This window comes from Camelina sativa, chromosome 11 (assembly GCF_000633955.1).
Source record: "Camelina sativa cultivar DH55 chromosome 11, Cs, whole genome shotgun sequence".
Classification (NCBI taxonomy): domain Eukaryota; kingdom Viridiplantae; phylum Streptophyta; class Magnoliopsida; order Brassicales; family Brassicaceae; genus Camelina; species Camelina sativa.
Window position 1 is genome coordinate 19498353 of NC_025695.1, and position 16530 is coordinate 19514882.

Sequence of the window (16530 nt, forward strand, 5' to 3'; positions counted from 1 at the left end):
AAAAAAAAAAAAAAAAAAAAAAAAAAAAAAAAAAAAAAAAAAAAAAAAAAAAAAAAAAAAAAAAAAAAAAAAAAGCTATATTTAAAAATCTATAACATCCCTAAAAGAATTCTAACTACAGTATAATAAACTATACTTGAAGCAAAAATGTAAAAAGCTTCAAGTAACAATATCTCATCATTTTTAACAAAAAAAAAAACAATATCTCATCAATTTTCGACTTTAAAAAACCGAAAATACAGAGAACTTCTTCAGATTAATTTGGTTCCCATCAAGGAATACGTAAGTAAGTTTTCCTTTCATTATAAAATTTTTCTAAACGTTTAAATATACAAATCAACAATTCTAATCGCATCAACGATTTTTTTTCTAATTTGAATAAATTTTACATTCACTTGATTTTTTTTTAAGTGGTAAAAAGAACAAAAAGAATTACTTGTTTTATAAAAAATATTTTAATGTGAAACTGATAAAGTATTAATTAACGAATATTTGTGTCATTGTGAAAGCAAAAAAGCAAAGATTAATTAAGAGAAGTTTCACGTGATTAAGCTTTGTTAATGGCACCAACCTAATGACCATTTCAGTTTTTTTTTTAAAATGTTTGTCACCAACCTATAGACTCTCTCTCACTCAGTCAACGCAACGTTTGTGTCATACACACTTGTGTCCTTCCTATACAAACCCCCAACATTTATAACCCTTAGGTTTATAAAGCAACACACGCCTCAAAATCTCTTTGTACAACTCCTCCGCACACAGACAGACCTTGAAGACCATGGCTTCCTCTGTAATCTCTTCCTCTCCTTTCGTCTGCAAATCCTCATCCTCCTCCAAGGTTCCATTCCTCTTTTATCGATTTCACATTTTTTCAACAATCTTCGACTTTTCCCAATTTCCTTATAGGTTTTTTTTTTTTTGTCCATTGAGCAGAAGGATTTGGGGTTTTCGTCCTTTACGAAATCGTCGCAGATTTCGATTCATCGATGTCAGAAGAAATCGATTTCTCGGAAGATTGTCTCTGTTATGGCTCCCCAGAAGGATCGGTCTCCTGGCACCACAGGATCGGTCTGCACCTTCTTCTTCGCTGTTGTTGCATTCGTTTTATTGATTCTAGTTCGATTTCTTATATGGTTCTGTTGTGTGGGATATTTTTTTGCAGGTGAAGACTGGGATGACGATGACGGAGAAGATTCTAGCGAGGGCGGCTGAGAAGTCATTAGTGGTTCCTGGTGATAACATTTGGGTTAATGTTGATGTTCTTATGACTCATGATGTTTGTGGACCTGGTGCTTTTGGTATCTTCAAGAGAGAGTTTGGTGAAAAGGCTAAGGTATTCATTACCCATGCTTGTGATTGCTTCTGGTTTACTATGGAATTGATAGGTTTAGGAATTGGTGAATGTTTAATCACAATGATTGGTTTATTGTTTTTTCTGGTTTAGGGATTTGATAGGTTGGAATCTTGCTATGATTATATTATGTTGCTTTGTTGTCTTGTTTTTTCAGCTAGTTGAGAAGCTTGTGTAGATTTTGTATTTACGCTTGCTTGATCACTTTTGCGCCGTTACTTATTGTGATTGTTACTTACATGTTCAAGGTTTGGGACCCAGAGAAGATTGTTGTTATTCCAGACCACTATATATTCACAGCTGATAAGCGTGCAAACCGTAATGTTGACATTATGCGGGAACATTGCAAGGAACAGAACATCAAGTATTTCTATGATATCACCGACCTTGGAAATTTCAAGGTATGCTATGATGGTTTCAAACTTTACATGGTGTCGTGAACTTATGTCTTGCATGTTTACATTGATTCTATCTTGCTTGTATATGGATAGCGCTTAGTGTTTTTGCCCTTCATATGTAGGCTAATCCTGACTACAAAGGTGTTTGCCATGTCGCACTTGCACAAGAAGGTCATTGCAGGCCAGGAGAGGTAACAATCTCTCTCACTGGATATGATTGGCTTTCTTCTTTTTAAACCTGGCTTTGTTCGATTCTGTTCTAAATGATGTGCTTCCCTTTTACAGGTTTTGTTAGGAACAGACTCCCACACTTGTACTGCCGGAGCATTTGGTCAATTTGCTACAGGGATTGGAAACACTGATGCAGGCTTTGTGTTAGGGACTGGAAAAATCCTCCTTAAGGTTTGAATAAAGCTTATTCCTTTGATTCTCTATGCTACAGTTATGTTCAGTGTGTTAAAAGGAAATCATTGATGCCCGTTTCAACTTGAAACTTGATAGAACAGTTTCCCCCTCTCCATTTTGTATGATCCAACTGTAGTTTCTGAAGCTCATATCCTGACTTCGCAGGTTCCACCAACAATGAGGTTTATCTTGGATGGGGAAATGCCCAGTTACTTGCAATCAAAGGATTTGATTTTGCAAGTGAGTGTGATATGTTTTATAGCTTTTATTTCCTTTCCCAGCTTCCAAATTTTTTTTACAGATCATTATTTTCAGTAGTATGAAGTCCATTCCACCTTTTTTATGTGTTCTAGTCATGTCTTCACCAAAATTGCATATTTGTGTGAAGTCATTTCCATTCTAAATTGATAGTTTATTTATTTTATGTTTCTTATTTTGGGATTGTATCTGGCGTCCTTCATCTGGATCTTGAACTTGCTTCCAACTTTGTAGATCATTGGTGAAATATCTGTTGCTGGTGCAACTTACAAGACGATGGAGTTCAGTGGAACATGTATCGAAAATCTGAGTGTAAGAAATTATTTTGTGTTTCCTACATCATGGGTCCCTTCTCCTATGGGAATAAAAAAGAATATTGGTATGATGTTTTCGTTGAGTTATAAATAGTTGCTTCATCATTTTTGGCTGCTAGATGGAAGAAAGAATGACACTATGCAACATGGTTGTGGAAGCTGGGGGAAAGAATGGTGTCATCCCACCTGATGCGACGACATTAAATTATGTGGAGGTATGCATGCTGTGTTTTCTTGTAAATTATGTGTTTTTCAAAGGGAAATGATGTTGAGATATGCTTATTCCTTCTCTTATGTTAAATGCAGAATAGGACGTCTGTACCCTTTGAACCAGTATACAGTGATGGAAATGCAAGGTGCAATCACATGGCACCCTAAATTTTATAAAGAATGAGTAGAATAAATATGGATTTCTGGTATCTCTATTTGAATTATTAGTGCAACGGGATAACTTCAGTACTCTAGATATGTAAAATGTGTTTCGAACCTACTCTTCATATGAGTAATGCAACTTGACAGAATGGTCTCACAATATTAAGTATTTTTTTTTTTTTTTGTCTTTTGGTTGGGAGTAATTTTCGGGTAGGGATTATGAAAGTACCCAGTTTACCGGCATTACAGATTGCTCTTTGCGGTTATCACTCTGTTGCATAACCTTTCTTTTTGTAATCATACTTTTTTTGTTGTTTTCTTCCGTAGCTTTGTCGCAGATTATAGATTTGATGTGTCGAAGCTGGAGCCTGTGGTAGCCAAGGTTGGTTTACTATAGTTACCAATTTAAAACATTGAGTTCTTTCCGCCTCCTCAGGTGATTTTAATTTATTTGCTATTGTTATTCTTCTTTTCAGCCTCATTCTCCTGACAACCGGGCTCTAGCAAGAGAATGCAAAGATGTGAAAATTGACAGAGTATACATCGGTTCTTGTACTGGTGGGAAGACAGAGGATTTTATGGCTGCAGCTAAGCTTTTCCACGCAGCAGTAAGTTCCACTTGTTGTCTATTTCCTATTAGACATGCTTACCACTGTTTTACTCGATTTTAGGCAAGAAACTATGATTATAATCTTGCAAAACACGAAGATATCTTGTACTTTGTTTTTGATCTGAAGCAAATACTTCATTGAAATATTTGAATCAGCCATGCGTTGTTTTCTAAATTCTTTTCTATGGAAAGGATAGTTATGTGTTTTGTTTGTATGGATGAGTCAGATTTCCTCGTTATATTGGTACAAGGAAAAAGTTGTTGAAACTTTGTCTAAGTTTTCTCTTCTCTAGCTCCTCGATTTGGTTTGTGTTTTAGCCTAATATAAATTCTGCTTTGTATTTGCAGGGAAAGAAGGTCAAAGTCCCAACTTTCCTTGTCCCAGCTACTCAGAAGGTTAGCACTACATTTCGACATTGTTACTATTTCAAGTGGTTTTATCACAGAATACCAATATCAAATGCATTGTATCTATCTTGTCAACTCGTCAGGTGTGGATGGATGTGTATGCCCTCCCGGTGCCTGGATCAGGTGGAAAGACATGTGCGCAGATCTTTGAAGAAGCTGGCTGTGACACTCCAGCCAGCCCTAGCTGCGGTGCTTGCCTTGGTGGTCCAGCAGACACTTACGCTCGCTTGAATGAACCACAAGTATGCACCCCGTTTCTTACCCTACTTATTCAGTTATTTTGTGCTTCACTTATTCTTGAAAATCTTAAATCGATATCTCAGTAAAAACTGAATCACCACCAAAAAAAAATAATCACTTCAACCCCTTACCTTGGATTTCTGCATCTGCTTGATCCACTTGAATTAGCTGATTTGCATCTTGTAGTTGCAATTTGTATTCAATATGGCTAAATTATCTCGTTTATTTTGTCGCATTTCTTGTTTAACAGAGAAATGCCTACATTATGAAAGTTTGTTAAAATTGAGTATTTTACTTATACCGTTGAGAAATCTGATCTAGTACAGTATATGGTAAACGTGGAGGTTTATATGTAGTGAGACTAACAGAGACATGTGTTTGATTACAGGTGTGTGTCTCAACCACGAACAGAAACTTCCCTGGACGGATGGGACACAAAGAAGGACAGATTTACTTAGCTTCTCCTTACACAGCTGCGGCCTCGGCCTTAACTGGCCATGTCACTGACCCAAGGGAGTTCTTGCAGTAGGCTAATGTAATGGCTCTCTGTAAAAATCATATGCTATGCATCGTCGACACAACATCGTTAAATGATGGGCATTGTGACCTATATGTATGTATTTTCTTTATTTCCCTGTTGGACTTTAATAGTTTCAAGCACTTTGTCAAATTTTTATGTTTTTAAGTTTGGAATAATAAAAAAAACGAAAGAGAGAGAGAGAGTTAGACAAGTCAACGGTCATATTCTAATATCTTCATGACACTATCAGTGATTTGATTGCTAAGTAAAATATTGAAGACTTGGTGAAAATTTGGCTATCTTCTTTTATTTTGTGGTTTGCAATTGCTGGACATTTGTCATATATAAATTTCAATATAATATTTTTTTATTTCTAAAATGTGTTGAACTCCAATAATGGAATAATTAAGTCAATCAATTCTCTCTAGGAACTAAAATATAGAAGAGTATAGTACCGTTGAAACATTTGTGTTAAGAGAAAGGGAATATATTTGGTTAAAGCCATTGGATTAGCATAGCTGACAAGAGAGAAATATACAGTTCTAACTTCTAACCCTCAATAATGCCAATAAATTATTAACCCTCCAATAATACGTATTTTAATATTAATAAATTAGAGAGGCAACCTTAGACTTGGTGAGGGGCAATTGACTTGGGAAAAGGAGCCCACAGATATATTATATAAGACCTTTGCAAAATTAACCGAATGGTACCGAATGAAATCAGACCTAGAAAATGCAAACTAACATTGAATTAAAGTATAAAAATATCGGAATGAATCCCAAATTTTAAAACTTAAAAAGTTTAAACCGAACAGATGCTGAACGAAAATATTTCGAATACTCGAAAAAACTAAATAATTATACATACAAAATATTAGTTATTTTTAATCCAAATACCAAAATTATCTGATATAGCGAAAAATATCAAAATATCTGAAAAAATACTTGAAAATAACCAAAAATAGCTGAATAGATCCTTAGATCCAAAATAGAAGAAGAAAAAAAAAGATCTCAACCTGATCTAAACTGGAGTCAAACTGAATTTTTTCGAAACTTATATGATCATAAATTTTAGAACCAAAAAGATTGAACCCAAATAAGAACAGACCCCGATACTCTAACTCCCATGTTCAGATTTGATGATCCTAATGGGGACGATAGAATACATTAGGACTTGTTAAGAGTAAATGGAACAACATTGGTTAAGAGTAAATGGGACAAGATTTGTTAATGGAAAAATAAGTAAAACAAGTGCATAACGAGAATAACAAAAGTTGAATGAGTCAAATAGAGGCTAGTNAAAAAAAAAAAAAAAAAAAAAAAAAAAAAAAAAAAATAGAGGTAATATAGGTATACGGTTTTAACTTTTAACATTTAAAGGCAAGTGCAAGCAACTAAACTTTGTATTTGAAACAATGGATACTACTTTCTTTATAGTTTATTAAATATGTAATTATTCTCAGACTTCTACATAGGAAAAAAGATTCGGGAGATGTCGTTTGTTCATTTCCCAAATATTTTGCATCAAAATTGTAATGTAGTAGACTTAAATAGTTTAAAAGTTTCAACAGCCGGCAATACGTGTTTGAAGTTTCAACAGCCGGCAATACGTGTTTGAGACGCGTCCCTACCACACATTAAACAACTCTATTTCCACAGACTGGTTGAGTGTTTTTTTTTTTTTGGTTTTTTGTTTAAACACAAGTCAGCTTACTGCGCCTATAAAGGCCACTGGAAAAAGAACAGTTAAAAGCACATCTCTCTCCATTGTCACAATAATACACAACACAAAAACCAAAACAAAAAAATGGATGGTGAGGAACAGCAAATAGATGGTGAAGTTCATAACCATGAGAACAAGTTGAATGAGAAAAAGGTATGATCATGATTTTATTCTACTTTTTAGTTTAGATCATCTCTCATCTTTCTCCGATTCTATCTACTTCTAAAAGTTAATATAGGTGCATAAATTTAAATTCTATAATATAGCTCGAATTCATACAATCATCTTGTTTTTACCAGGAGATATAGGCCGTGTTGGTCATGTGCCTTTCAAATATCAGTTTCTATCTAAAACCATAAGTTATTTTTCTTGCTATCAAGAAAACAATCAGAATCACGCACGGTTTAGAACAACCATGAATGATAAAACATAAAATGATTGTATTTGCCAAAGCTCAACCATGAATTACAAATGATTGTGTTTATATATATACATCCATCAGTCATATTTCTCAACACCTTTTTTTTTGTTGTTATTTGTTTGGCTATTCATCAGAAATCATGGGGAAAACTATTTCGGCCCGATTCTTTCCACATAGAGGCCGGGAAAACTCCAACAAATACCAATCATACGTCACTGGTGTGTATCGAAATCCTTCGAACGTATTTAATAAAGAAAATTATCATAAATTTGTATATAAAAACATATAACCTTTTGAAAATATGGAATAGATGAGCTGGAGAACTACGTTGAGTTTGGCATTTCAAAGCCTAGGAGTGGTGTATGGAGACATCGGGACGTCGCCGTTGTATGTGTACGCAAGTACTTTCACTGAAGGCATCCATGACAAAGATGATGTCATTGGCGTTCTCTCGCTCATCATCTACACTATCACTCTCGTTGCGCTCCTCAAATACGTCTTTATTGTTCTTCAGGCTAACGACAACGGTGAAGGTACCGGACAGTTAACCATTCCTTACAAATATCTTTTTAAGGTTTTATTTTAATTAATATACTTTTAAAATATCTATATTGTGATACTTCCATTTTTCAATATTGAAGTAAAACACTTTGTTCTCTGTAAAACTAAGTATAGTGATAGCAAACACATACAATAAAATGATCATTTGTAAAATAAAATAAACTAAATCATAAGGACTTGTTATGAAACAGAGAACTATTCATTGGATCACCCAAGATTGGGAAAGAATACACCATTAAAACCATCTTATAGAATTCTAAAACCAATAAAATAATAACAACAGAATTTTTTTTAAATCTATATAAAAATACACAGTTGGATAATATTAGGTTCATATAGAATTTTATTTTTTTCAAATACAATTAAAATCACGCGTTCGATAATACCCTAAATGTAAGGTTTAGAAGAAAAAAAATATGTAATATACTTTACTTGTTCTCTAAATAATGAGTGAATTAGGATCAATGGAAATTGTAGACCTTTTTTATTTGTCTCCTGTAAATTGTAAACTTATGGAGCAAGCAAGATACATATCTGTGTTATATATATCAATATGATATAATTTTTTTTGTTTTTGCTATATGATATAATTGTTAATAGAAAAAGATGCTATAGTACAAAAATAAATACACACACGATGATCGCGCTTTTATTGGATCCACCATCACCATTGTCATTGGGATTCAATAGATCTATAACGAGAACGAGTTAATCAAGAATCAAAGCTTCATTAGTTTTTTCTTATAATATAGTTAAACAATAAACACAATTATTGCTGTTGACTTTTTGTTATGTTATGCACGTCCTCGCTACCTTAGATGTACGTTATATATGTACGAAGTACGATGTCGCATGTTGAACAAACCTTTAAAATACTCCTAGTGTCAAGTGTGATGCGATTCACGCGATCCAATAAACGTAAACTAATCTAGTTTCCTAATCGAGTACGACGTTGACTTATTATTAACTTTTATATTGAATTTTGTTATTTTCTTTGTTTACATCATATATAGAGATTTTTGTCATTTTAGGTTTTAATGTCAAACACCAATATCTACTTTTTACTATAACCAATAATGTTAATAATGTTTTGTTTATAAACTTTTTCATCGTGTCATTATGATTTCTGAACTAGTAATACAAGGTACCCCCATTAAGTTGAATTATATAACCGTTTTACATGTACTTTGTATGCTTTTATTTAATCTTTTTTTTTTCTGTTAAGTTTCTATGCAAAAATAGTTATTGGATACTTTATAACGATTTGTATTATGCAATGTATTGTTTTTAATTATTGGTTGACTTTTACGAATTTGTATTATAATTCTGCATTGTCGTTTATTATAAGTTGATTTTTGACTAAGTATTTAATTTCTTAGTATTGCGTGCTTTTAGCTGAAATGTTTAATATAGTAATAGATTAGTTTCATGATAAAAAAAAATTCTTTGATAAAGAAGTGTCATGATAATTGACATAGAAACCTATCAAAAATCATACGAATGCAAGAAAAATAAGTTTAATTATTTTGTTGGTGAAATAGAATAATCTCAATGAAGGTAGTACTACATAATGCGGTATTCATACGTTAGTTTATATGTAGACTAAAAAGAGCTTATTTACCCCCGGAAAATATTTTAATGTCAATGCTCAAAATAATAATGACGTTTTATACGTAAAATATTTTGAACGCAGGAGGAACATTTGCATTGTACTCGTTGATATGTCGATATGCAAAAATGGGATTAATTCCAAACCAAGAACCAGAAGATAGAGACCTCTCAAACTATACGCTTGAACTTCCAACCACACAGCTCAGAAGAGCCCATATGATCAAAGAGAAGCTCGAGAACTCTAAATTTGCAAAGATCATACTCTTCCTCATCACTATTATGGGCACTTCCATGGTCATTGGTGATGGAATCCTTACGCCTTCTATCTCAGGTGAGGCCCAAAATCATTACTCAGCGCGTTATCCTTCTCAACATCATGACCTTATCAAACCAAAACCATTTTACAACTTTTAGTTATAAGTATATTTAATATATATGTTAAAAAGTTCTATTTTATTATTTTTACAGGCCCCAATTTACCTGTCTTTCAAAAATTTAATTTTTTTTGGATCGGGTCCTAGTGCTCCAATGTTAAAAGACGGTCATGTTCTTTAGAATCATATTCATGTATAACTGACAGTTTCATGCTTACTCTTTTTTGTAATTTTGATCCAGTACTTTCAGCTGTTAGTGGAATCAAATCGCTCGGCCAAAGTAATTCTAACCGCATCCCAATTCTAGTTTATTAACATGATATATACACAACAATGCACTAACGTACATACATACATGTGATATAAATGTGCAGACACGGTGGTGGGCGTTTCGGTTGCAATCTTAATACTACTATTCGCATTTCAACGGTTTGGAACCGATAAAGTTGGATTCTCCTTCGCCCCGATCATCCTCGTATGGTTCACTTTTCTTACCGGAATCGGTCTCTTTAATCTGTTCAAGCATGACATCACCGTCTTAAGGGCACTTAATCCACTCTATATCATTCACTACTTTAGAAGAACTGGTAAAAAGGGTTGGATTTCACTCGGAGGTGTATTTCTGTGCATTACTGGTGAGAGAGAGAATCCATAATTATTCTTTCAATTGCTTTTATATACTTATTTTCTTTTATATTATAATCCTAAAGTAATACATATATATATATATATATTTATTTCCCAAAATGATTGAAATTTAATTTGTGGAATTAGGGACGGAGGCCATGTTTGCTGATCTAGGTCATTTCAGCGTTCGAGCCGTACAGGTCACTTTTATATTCCCTAATGAAAGAAATTTTGTTTTTAAAGAAAAAATGTCAAACCCTTAGAACATATTTATATACACTGACCCAATTTTGTCAAATTTTGATGTCGCAGATTAGTTTCTCATGTGTTGCATATCCAGCGCTAGTAACGATATATTGCGGGCAAGCTGCGTACCTCACTAAACATGCCTCTAACGTTTCAAATACTTTCTACGACTCAATCCCAGGTTACTTTTTAATCATATTATATCATTTTGGAAACAAATAAAATATGCATGTTTGATCTTTTCTTACATTGTCTATAGTATTTTAAAATATATGTGAAAGTTTATAAAGTTTAATCTCAAAGTCAATTGATTAATGAATGAAATATTGTTATATATCTAAAAACGTTATATTGGATGCAACCTATCAGATCCGATATACTGGCCAACATTTGTGGTGGCCGTAGCAGCATCGATCATTGCGAGCCAAGCAATGATATCGGGAGCCTTCTCAGTTATATCGCAGTCTCTACGTATGGGTTGTTTCCCTAGGGTGCAGGTGATTCACACCTCGGCTAAGTACGAGGGACAAATCTACATTCCTGAGATCAACTACGTACTCATGCTTGCATGCATCGCTGTTACCCTCGCCTTCAGAACCACTGAGAAGATTGGCCATGCTTATGGGATTGCTGTTGTAACCGTCATAGTCATCACGACCTTTATGGTGACTCTTACAATGCTGGTTATCTGGAAGACCAACATAGTGTGGATCGCTATGTTCTTGGTCGTGTTTGGTTCTATAGAGATGTTATACCTATCGTCAGTCATGTACAAGTTTACGAGCGGTGGATATTTACCGCTTGCAATAACCATTGTTTTGATGGCGATGATGGCGATTTGGCAGTACGTTCATGTCCTCAAGTACCGGTATGAACTAAGGGAGAAGATTTCTGGTGAAACCGCTATACAAATGGCTACAAATCCTGATGTAAACCGAGTTCCGGGGATTGGTTTGTTTTACACCGAGCTTGTTCATGGTATAACTCCACTGTTCTCTCACTATATCTCAAATCTTTCCTCGGTCCACTCGGTTTTCGTCTTGATATCGATCAAGTCACTTCCCATAAACCGTGTGGCATCATCAGAACGATTTTTTTTCCGTTATGTTGGGCCAAAGGATTCAGGGATGTTTCGGTGTGTTGTGAGGTATGGTTACAAGGAGGACATTGAAGAGCCTGATGAGTTCGAGCGTCAGTTTGTTCATTTCTTAAAGGAGTTCATCCATCATGAGTACTTCATGTCCGGAGGAGGAGGAGATGCGGACGAGATAGACAAAGAAGAGGAGCCAAACGTTGAGACTACACTTGTTCCCTTGTCTAGCTCTGTGCCTTCATCGGGGCGGATCGGTTCCTCGCATTCATCTTCGTCCAACAAGATTAGGTCGGCAAGAGTGGTGCAGGTGCAATCAGCGGAGGGTCAGACAGAGCTGGTGGACAAAGCGAGAGAGAAAGGAATGGTTTATCTGATGGGAGAGACAGAGATTACGGCTGAGAAAAGTTCTTCTTTGTTTAAGAAGTTTATAGTGAACCATGCATACAATTTCTTAAAGAAGAATTGTCGGGAAGGAGACAAAGCACTTGCCATACCAAGGTCGAAGCTTCTCAAGGTTGGTATGACTTATGAGTTATAAGATTCTTGAATTCGCCTTTTGTGGTGTGCGTGCGTGCGTGTGTTTTATTTATATGTGAGCAGTTGTGCCTCAAATAAATCTGTCTCCCGTATTTGCTTTAATTTTTACTGATGTGTAACTAATATCACCCCTTTGTTTTGTGATTGATAATGTGTTGTATTTTATCCTCCATCTTCATTAAGTATATATATAAAAAATGAAAACTGAGAGCCAAAAGGATTGTTTTATCTTTCTTTATATTTTTGAAATACATTATAGAATCATATGCACGTGTATTATTTTTGAGATAAGTTGGAACTTCTTGGAAAACGTATATATAGAATTATATGCACTTGTATTAGGGGTGGGCATTTAAACCGAACCGAACCAAACCGAACCAACCGAACCCAAACCGATCTAAATCAAACCCAATCTTACACTCCAACCATTCGGTTATGTTTCTTCCCAACCCAAATAGTTCGGTTCGGTTCGGTTTCAAACCGAACCGAACTAATAACCCAATCTGTTTTTAAAATTAATTAATAATACTATTAAAAATATAAATATGTGATCTTACCCACGAACGCTTGCATTTGGTTTATATTCTACTTTATTTTAACTTTCTAATAAAATTAACTAAATATAAATATAGATTTAATTATGGTTTATGTTAGGTATTTAATTTAAATTTTCTAGTTTTTCTAATTTATTTGATTAATTAACTATTATAAAACCATAATCAAATTTCATTTTGTTACATTAATTGATTTTTAAACCGAATTAAACCGAACCATACTAAAACCTAACCGAACCGAACCAAACATAAACCGATCCGAACACAAACCAAACCAAACTAACTTCGGTTGAGTTTGGTTAGAGTTTTACCAAAATCGAACAAACCAAACCGAACCGAACCCAAACCGAACCTGAATTTAAACCGAAATGCCCATCCCTAGTTTGTATGAACTTCGGATTAGATTTCGGATATTCCGGAATCCGGATTATCCAGCTGCACATGGAGGACTATTTTCCGGATTATATTTACCAAAACAGACGAAGAAGACAAACATTTGATTTTGTTTTTCTTTAATTGTTTACTAAAAATGAAAATCACAATGTCTTGCTGTTTTTATTTTTCAAAACATCAAGATTTTAAACTGCCACATCAGGAAAGAGTTATATTGCGGTGACTTTTGAATTGCAGTATTTATCTGCACATACAGTATTTGACATGAGGGATTATCTTGCAAAAAAAATTTATTTGGAGATTTTTTTTGACAAAACCCATAAAGATAGATATTAAAATGATTAACTTAGAGAAAATAGTGCATACACGAGCTCATAAGTTGGTGACCCGAAAAGAAAAAAGAACGAGTTCTTAAGTCACAGCCACACGGAGTTAAGCTTGACAAGTCCAGTAAAACAACATGTCTCTGCATTGTCCACAAAGACCTCAACGTCTAGTCCCAACCATAGTCACTTGGACTAGGACAAGAGAACTCAAAGTCAACATCATTGTCGGCGCCACAATCAGGATCAAAAACCCATTCTTGGTCATACATTGTGGTTTGAAATGGGAAATCAGCAGTTGAGTCATCTGGGCGTCTCAAAACACTAATCCTCTCAGAACACTTCTTCTCGAGATCTCCGACAAGGTTAATGTTAGAACACGCGCGTAAATCAAGGTGTTCCAAGTGGGGACAACCATCAAGAATGGCGTTCAAGCCTGTGTTGTTGAGTCCATTCCCAATAAGTTGGAGGTGGCGTAGCTTGGGCATACATTCTGCAATTTCTGTGGTAATACTATTATGCTCATAACAAACAAAAAACTCGAGCTCGGGGTTATGGTTTAGCTTCAATGTCTTCAGATTTGGACAAGACTGGCCTACAACTCTAAAAGAGTTTCCTGAAAACGAGCAGTATGAAATAACGTCAAGTTCTTCAAGCAATGGTAGTTTCACAACAGCTTTCATAACTCCCTCATCTGTTATATTATTGCATGTAAATCTAAGGCTTCTCAGATTAATTGACCTGCAAGTACGTGTGAAAAATTAAAATATAACCTAACAAAGACAAATAAAGCAAATAATTTCTTTATATAGCACACTAAGAACCTGAATCCAAACAATAAGACTTTTTTTTTTTTTTTTTGCTAAAACATCATAAGCACAACAATTCTAATATGATGTAAATGTTCTCTAGTTCAACCCTATTCAATTTCCAAAACAGCATTCATCAGAGAACCAATATAAAGATAGAGAAAAGACATATCTACCTATAAAATTGACACAAAAACCTTTCAAAAACAATATATCATAAGCTAAAATTAATTTACGTGCTTTTGAGTCATAGCCACAGGGAGCGAAAAAGGAAAGAGACAGAACCTTTCAGCGATGTAATAGAGGAGATCATCAGTACCAAAGTCCCAAATATCGATATCAACCAAACCACATTGGCTAAGATCAACTGCATGACGACACATGATCTCGAGGTCGTACTTCGTTGCAAAGTCTCCGAGGTTGCGCATGTCAATCTTCCGCCACACTGAAGGGTCTTTACATACGCGACGCCACGGCTTACACACTTTCTGAACGTTTTCCAGTATATCAATCATGCCAAGCCGATTGAGTATCAAAGTCGTCAACTCGGACGGAAGCTCTGCCCAGTTTCTCGGCTCTTCATCTTTCAGCAACGAAGGCACGTAAGAGGAACCCATTTAGAGAAAACAAAATGTCGAAGTGAAGAAATGAATAAATAATGTCAACTTGAAGTAGTTTTGGACCTTTCGACTGAACATAAATAAATATAAATTTCATGGAGTAGATAGGCCACTATGATCACTTATTGCTTCCCCTTTACCTGTAAGATCGACACGCTCCAGTTTCTTGGAAACTTGCAAACCTATCAACGTAAAGATCTTTGTTTGGTGTTTTTTTTTTCTCTCATAGAAAACCAAGAGCCATGGTCAAAATGTCTCTCTTATTTTTCCAAGACATTCATTAACTAATACATTGAATTTTCCACGTTCAAACTCTCTTTATTCAAACACCAATCAGTTTTAAATTTTTTGATAAGAGTAAAAACGTTATGTTCTGTTCATGTATACAACAACATCATTTTCCAAACACAAAAGTATGATTAACTTGGGTATTGTTACTATTGTAGTTTCATATATAATCCTGAAAGCATGTGTATTCTACAGTACTGTATTTCTTTAGTAGAATAAAATAAAATTCTGGATGTATGCATTTTTAAATACTTGGTGTCATGTAGTACTCTAGAGGGCGAGTGTTTATTTTCCTCGTATGTGTATCATGATTTGATTAAAAATGGAATAATACTTTGTATTCACCCCTTCCCTCTAAACCAATCAGAATGTTTTATCTAATATTTTATTTAAAAAATAAATCAAAATTAAATTAAAAAACAAAACTAATAAAGGAAAAAAATTTTGGAAAGTTAAATATTGTCTTGGTTTAGATTTTACAATTAAACGAAGTTATATATCGGTTTGGGTTTATAAATGAGAATTAGGATTTAGATTTTATAATTAAAACGAAATTATATGTCGGTTTGGGTTTACAAATAAGGTGGTTAGGGTTTAGATTTTACAATTAGAACAAAATTATATGTCGGTTTGGGTTTACAAATGAGATGGTTAAGATTTAGATTTTACAATTAGAACGAAATTATATGTCGGTTTGGGTTTACAAATGAGATGGTTAGGGTTTAGATTTAACAATTAGAACGAAAGTATGTCAGTTTGGGTTTACAAATGTGATGGTTAGAGTTTAGATTTTACAATTACAATAAAATTATATATCGGTTTGGGTTTATAAAAAAACGGTTTAAGTTCCTAATTTTATAATAAATGTATACAAATTTTATTTTCTTATTTTATAAGGGAGTGAATGAAGAAGTTCACCCCAGAGGTGAACCCAAATATTACTCAATGTATACATATTTTATTTTCTTATTTTATAAAGGGGTGAATGAAGAGATTCATCCCTTAAAAATATAGATATGATTTAGAGCTGATTGGTTTTCTTCAAAAACTATGTTTTCTTGTAAACCTCTTTATATCGTCCCAACTCATTCAAAATTGCTAAATTTTAAAAATTTATTATTTGACAGATATTTTCATTTATGGGCATGAGCTGATGTGACCATTTTAAGTAAAATCAATATTGGCGATTTGGTGAGGTAATGTAATTGTTTTAATGTAGTAGAAAATAATTGTTATTTTTAAGAATTTGGGTATATCATATATGGGTTATTTAATAAAATAATTTGAGTAATTTCTGCATTTAAGATAGATTAATTCTCAAAAATTTCAAAAGAAACTATTAAAAACACCTCTACTATTTTTGGTTATTTTTATTTAGTTTTCTCATGTTGTTTTGTTCTACACCATTTCGTGTGGTCCAAATGAAAACAGCAACACAAGTCATATTTGACAATGCTTTATTTTTTATTTTT

The 16530-nt window shown here is 33.9% G+C and overlaps 3 protein-coding genes across 3 annotated transcripts; 2 read left to right on the forward strand and 1 right to left on the reverse strand.

The window, feature by feature from the left end:
• LOC104723857 (3-isopropylmalate dehydratase large subunit, chloroplastic) lies at positions 730–5092 on the forward strand. The gene is made up of 15 exons (XM_010442277.2): positions 730–838; positions 934–1068; positions 1163–1333; positions 1600–1752; positions 1872–1940; positions 2035–2151; positions 2320–2394; positions 2647–2724; positions 2846–2941; positions 3033–3082; positions 3426–3480; positions 3575–3706; positions 4057–4104; positions 4200–4358; positions 4745–5092. Exons 1-15 carry the CDS (start codon positions 779–781, stop codon positions 4883–4885), a joined length of 1539 nt encoding a protein of 512 aa, XP_010440579.1. The 5' UTR covers positions 730–778; the 3' UTR covers positions 4886–5092.
• On the forward strand, positions 6618–12288 carry LOC104723858 (potassium transporter 5). Its single transcript, XM_010442278.2, has 9 exons — positions 6618–6754; positions 7157–7240; positions 7333–7555; positions 9277–9525; positions 9810–9848; positions 9943–10203; positions 10343–10395; positions 10508–10622; positions 10811–12288. Exons 1-9 carry the CDS (start codon positions 6686–6688, stop codon positions 12070–12072), a joined length of 2355 nt encoding a protein of 784 aa, XP_010440580.1. The 5' UTR covers positions 6618–6685; the 3' UTR covers positions 12073–12288.
• Positions 13385–14791, reverse strand: LOC104723859 (putative F-box/LRR-repeat protein 23). The gene is made up of 2 exons (XM_010442279.2): positions 14436–14791; positions 13385–14082 (listed from the first exon to the last, which is right to left on the reverse strand). Exons 1-2 carry the CDS (start codon positions 14765–14767, stop codon positions 13512–13514), a joined length of 903 nt encoding a protein of 300 aa, XP_010440581.1. The 5' UTR covers positions 14768–14791; the 3' UTR covers positions 13385–13511.

Coding starts and splice junctions, on each gene's coding strand:
- LOC104723857 (XM_010442277.2), top strand. CDS start 779: ATGGCTTCCTCTGTAATCTCTTCCTCTCCTTTCGTCTGCAAATCCTCA. Junction 1,941..2,034: donor GTCATTGCAGGCCAGGAGAG/GTAACAATCTCT, acceptor TCCCTTTTACAG/GTTTTGTTAGGAACAGACTC. Junction 3,481..3,574: donor TGGAGCCTGTGGTAGCCAAG/GTTGGTTTACTA, acceptor TCTTCTTTTCAG/CCTCATTCTCCTGACAACCG.
- LOC104723859 (XM_010442279.2), bottom strand. CDS start 14,767: ATGGGTTCCTCTTACGTGCCTTCGTTGCTGAAAGATGAAGAGCCGAGA. Junction 14,083..14,435: donor CTCTATTACATCGCTGAAAG/GTTCTGTCTCTT, acceptor ACGTACTTGCAG/GTCAATTAATCTGAGAAGCC.
- LOC104723858 (XM_010442278.2), top strand. CDS start 6,686: ATGGATGGTGAGGAACAGCAAATAGATGGTGAAGTTCATAACCATGAG. Junction 7,241..7,332: donor ATACCAATCATACGTCACTG/GTGTGTATCGAA, acceptor AATATGGAATAG/ATGAGCTGGAGAACTACGTT. Junction 7,556..9,276: donor GGCTAACGACAACGGTGAAG/GTACCGGACAGT, acceptor TTTTGAACGCAG/GAGGAACATTTGCATTGTAC.